Source organism: Pituophis catenifer, unplaced genomic scaffold, assembly GCF_029215685.1.
Source record: "Pituophis catenifer annectens isolate HBS135680 unplaced genomic scaffold, rPitCat1.0.hap2 SCAF_17, whole genome shotgun sequence".
In the NCBI taxonomy this organism is placed as follows: Eukaryota; Metazoa; Chordata; class Lepidosauria; order Squamata; family Colubridae; genus Pituophis; species Pituophis catenifer.
In genome coordinates, this window is record NW_027256897.1 from 4,651,095 (window position 1) to 4,656,020 (window position 4,926).

Here is a 4,926-nt window from a genome sequence, read left to right on the forward strand (position 1 = left end):
GATGATGATAAAGATAATAAAGGATGAGAAAAAAGGGGAATGTAGCAAGGAGAAGGTAAGAGGAACGAAACTGATACGTAGAAAGAAACACATAGTGTGTGTTTGTATGTTGTGTTGTGTTGTGTTGTTGTAAAATTAATAAAATTAATAAAAATAAGAGCACCAGCCTGTCTACCATCCCTGTCCTAATGTTCCCTTTAATTGTATTCATTTTATGTCTTCAATTCATGCTTATATATATATAATCTAATATGTACTCGGCTAAATAAATAAATAAAATAAAATAAATATAATTTATCGTTCTTAATGGGCACTGACCTGGATCACTGTCCTTCTATCTATCCCGTCCTGCGGTAAGAGGACCAGTATTAATATTACGGCCCTGTCTTGATCGACGGGGTGGGGTAGGATTTGGTGGTAGGATTTCAAGATAATTTGAAGATGGGGTGGGCTGAAATTATGAGTCGGGGGGGAGGAGGAGGCTAAATATTTGCTATTTTAACCGAGCGTTAGTATTAACACCTACTTTACGCAGAGGGCTGATGCAGTGTCCTTAAGAGACACCCCGGAGTAGTCCAGCTGAGTGACTTTTTAAGAACCACCAAGCTCTGCGGAAAGACAAAAAGAGCAGAAATACTGGGGGAAGGAGGGGGGGGGGGAAAACACCCCCCCCAATGAAGTATTAACCAGCCTGCTTTCCTTTTTTTAAAAAAAGATCCCTTTAACCAATTAATTTCCTCTGCGCCACCCACCGCTTCTCATCTCCCCAGGACAAAATGAGCTGATGTTATCGTTCCCCCTCAAAGAAAATTGTTTTCCGGGGGGGGGGGGCGTTTTTGTCGGTTAAATTGATACTAAAACAAGAAAGAGGGGAGGGGGAGATAGGAGGAGGGGAAGTCGGAGTGGGATGGGGGACCTTTTCCTAAAGGGAGCAACGAACGATTGTGCGGAATTAAGGGATAGGGGAGAAAAGGCAATCTTGGAGCTTGCGATATATTGCTTCCCAGCGAGGTCTTCTTTTAATTGTGTGGGGTTATTATTATTATTATTATTATTATTATTATTATTATTATTATTATTATAGGGAACCTCCGACATTTGCTGACGTGGATCAAAGGAAACCTGCTGAAAGAGAGGCCTGAATTATTTGTGCAAGGAGACTCAGTGTGAGTACATACACACGCAGGCACACAATAGCACAGAGACTCGCAGTTTTCTCCTTTGCAAACTGGCAGCCTTAAGAGAGGGAAACCGCCTTCTAAGGAATTTCTCTCGCAAGGGCCCCAACTTGCAAGGGAGTAAGTGGCTAAATTCGAGCCATTTACTCCCTCTTTCAAAAACTAAGCCCAGCCGGTGCCTGGTCGTAGGATGGGCATCCGCATCGATTTTGTGTCTGCTTTACTGCATGCTCTTTTTGTTTGTTTGTTTGTTTTAAGCGCCCTCCGATTGTAGAGGCTTTAACCCTCCGCGTTCGGTCCTAAGCGGAGAAGGGAAACCAATTATCGCTCCCTGAGCTGGGCCTGTCTTCCTAATCCTCCACGCCACACTGCCCCTGTCCGTTGGAGAGCGTGCGCTGCTCTCCCGTAACTTGACGTCTTCGGTGGTGCCTTCCGCCACCATCCGCCTCTAGAAGAAACGGAGGGATCCTTTGTGGAAATCCTCCTCCTTTTCAAGTCCTCCCACCCCTTCCTAAATTTCCTCTCTGCAGTGAGATCAGGACAGGCCTGGTTAGCAATCATCCCATTCCCCACCCACAATTCGGTGTGGGAGGGCAGCGGGGGGCGCCAGTTCTTTCCCCCCTCTTCCAAACCCTGGGAAAAAATCGATTGCTAGGAAGCCGAAGATAGACGGGGGGGGGGGGGATTCCTGTCGACCTCGCAGGCTTTCCGTGGGAATCTCAGCTGCTACTTCGCTTTTTTCCCCACCCACCCGCACCGCATTGGCTCCCCCCCCCCCCTGTGCTCAGTCCGCAGGGCAGATTTAAATTACAGGGATGAACAGGATTGTACCAAGCCGCTGATGACGTGCTGCCTTGGAGCGTTGTTAGGAAGGGTATCTCTCTATCAGTCACAGCCTATCCTGATGCTAACCGGGGATGCTCGGCCTCAAGGCCCTCTGCCACTCAAACCTTCGGGGCACTTAAGCCTCCAAGGACCTTCCAAACGAGACCACCCCAAAAACTTTTATTTAAGGTGGGCGCAATCCGAAAATCGGCAAGGAAAAGAAAAAAACGCTTTAGTCCTTAACGTCAGCTGTTGCAAACGGATTTGCAAGCGCCCCGTAAGAAGCTAAGTAGGCTGGACTAAATTTGCAGCTCGCCGTTGTGATGGATGTCGCTAGTTAGAGAGGGCAAGACTAAATGCAGCAAGGAAGCCGTGAAAATTATAGGGGTTGTCTCCTTCAAAGACGATTAAAAGAAGGAAGGGTCATAGTACCAGCGTACGGCAACATTTCCAAGGCCTGGAGTTCTAAAAACTCAAATTTAATTCATGTATAGGAAATAGATCTTGGCTGAACCTTGGGAGAAGTTTTTTGAGAGCGGAAATAAATCGGCGATGGAACACGGTTTGAGCGTGCGCCTAACAAATCCTGCCACTGCCGTGCATGTTTCTAGACCCGAAACCTGTTTCTCTTAACAGCTTCTCTGATTTTTCCCTGTAGGCGCCCAGGAATCCTGGTGCTTATTAATGATGCAGATTGGGAGCTGATGGTATGTCTCACTTTGGTTATGCGGAAGGTGTCTTATTTTCTGCGGTGGCCAGAAGGGAGGTCCCAAAGGGGTTGTGGTGTCAGGTTTTGGGGGCGCCCCTTCCCTTTCCTTTCTGGATGCTGAAATGAAGCATCCCTGTCTTATTTGATGCCCCTTGGCTAGTTTGGGGCATTTCCTCTGGATGGTGGAGGAACAAAATGGATTTCAGCGCCTTCCAAATCATCCCTTGACTGTCAGGAGCAAAGGATCGGGGCCACAGGTTGAGTGGTAGTTCAGAAAGATTTATTGTTTAAGCCCACAAGAACCCAGTTAACTATCGGTCAGCACTAGCTAAGGGTCAACAGAAAGAGTTACCCTGGGTAAGATGCCAATCAATTTTGCAAATAAATAAATGAATAAGCAGAATTCAATGGCAGCTGGAATTGGATCTCTTGTGGCGGCGCAAAGATGCCAAACCGATGACGTATTTCACTCCGCCTTCCAGCTCTGTCTGCTCATCTCCTTCATTGACTCTCCTTTGCTTTCTTCCTTCCTTCCTTCCTTCCTTCCTTCCTTCCTTCCTTCCTTCCTTCCTTCCTTCCTTCCTTCAGGGCAACCTGGACTATCAACTGCAAGACCAAGATCATGTGGTTTTCATCTCCACTTTACACGGGGGTTAGCCCCCCCCCGCGCCAGGGAGTGGGGCAATCCTAAACCAGCAAGGACAAAACTAAACAGCCTTTCGGTTGAGCCAACTTCGTAAGAAAGCCAAAATTTTTTTGGGAAGAGCCTGGACCTGCAGGGTTGAATCCCAGCTTTGGATGGGAAGAATGTAACCCTGGAACGTTTTCTCTTGGGCTGTGGGTCGGGCGAGCCCCCCGAGCCGTTGTTGACTCTTGAGAAATGAGGAGGGAAACCGGAGAGCTGCAGCTGAGCCCCGTGGTTATTTGCAGTGCCTGTTTGCTTTCAAGTGAACAAGAAGTCGCCATCTTCTTTCTCCCTAGCAGCCAGAAGAGACAATCCCAGGGATGGGATGTGATAAGGGCAGGGACCTTCTCCGTCTCTGATCCAGCCTTCCAGGCCTTTAGACCACAGTACCACTTGGCTTACCCCTCCATTTTGATCCGCAGACTTCCCAACCAGCATTTCGGTAACTGAGCTGAAAAATTAACTGGGGCAGCCCACCTACAAATGCTTGCTTTGAATTTAGGGTGTGTGCTATGCGTGGGCCAAGGTTGTGCAAAAATCTGGACTGGTCTAGAGTCTCCTGCCTGCCCATGAGGTTGGACTCGGAGATCTCCAACTCCTGCTATTCTGATTCCCTCGCTTGCCTTTCTTGTACCTATATTTTAAATAAATATTGTGCAGAGCTTCCTTTGCTAATATTTCACCTGCTAACCGCGGTTTGTGTGTCTTTTCATCAGGGATGCCAAAGGCCCACTCTGTTGTCAGCGTCTTTAGCAACGAATAAAACGGCTACCCCCCACCCCTGCTCCTGTGTTATCTGCGGATAATTCTTTTTTTTTTTGAAAATTTTTTATTAAACACATATTAAAACATTGGACACAGTGTAACCGTCCTGGCATTATCTTTGCCATACATACTAAAATAAACAATAAGTATCATATACACCTTGCTAATAGGGACGCGGTGGCTCAGTGGCTAAGACGCTGAGCTTGTCAATCGAAAGGTCGGCAGTTCAGCGGTTCGAATCCCCGGCGCAGTGTAACGGGGTGAGCTCCCGTGACTTCTTCCAGCTTCTGCCAACCTAGCAGTTCGAAAGCAGGTAAAAAATGCAAGTAGAAAAATAGGGACCACCTTTGGTGGGAAGGTAACAGCGTTCCGTGTGCCTTTGGCGTTGAGTCATGCCAGCCACCTGACCACGGAGACGTCTTCAGACAGCGCTGGCTCTTCGGCTTTGAAACGGAGATGAGCACTGCCCCCTAGAGTTGGGAACAACTAGCACAGATGTGTGAGGGGAACCTTTACCTTATACCTTGCTACTTATATACATTTGGTCTATTCAGTATTTACATATATAAAGACATCATTTTTCTATCTATATTACTTATACATTTGTCTTTATCCTCTTTCATTCTATTGTAGTTACATACATACCCTTAGTTCTCTGTTCTATAAGTTCTAGTCAGTTCATATTTTTCATCCCTCCTTTCCGTTCCAACAAATGGATAAAATTTGTCCCGTATCTTATAATAACTCTGGCTCGCCTTTTATTT

The 4,926-nt window shown here is 46.9% G+C and overlaps 1 protein-coding gene across 2 annotated transcripts in view; it reads left to right on the top strand.

The window, feature by feature from the left end:
* URM1 (ubiquitin related modifier 1) overlaps positions 1 to 4,087 on the top strand; it is an 18,573-nt gene extending 14,486 nt beyond the window's left edge. For both annotated transcript variants that reach the window (XM_070955677.1, XM_070955678.1), the window contains 3 exons: positions 1,085 to 1,166; positions 2,662 to 2,710; positions 3,301 to 4,087. In XM_070955677.1, coding sequence (XP_070811778.1) covers positions 1,085 to 1,166; positions 2,662 to 2,710; positions 3,301 to 3,369 — 200 coding nt within the window. In that variant the 3' untranslated portion in view covers positions 3,370 to 4,087. The remainder of the gene's footprint in view (positions 1 to 1,084; positions 1,167 to 2,661; positions 2,711 to 3,300) is intronic.
* Positions 4,088 to 4,926: the final 839 nt, after the last annotated feature.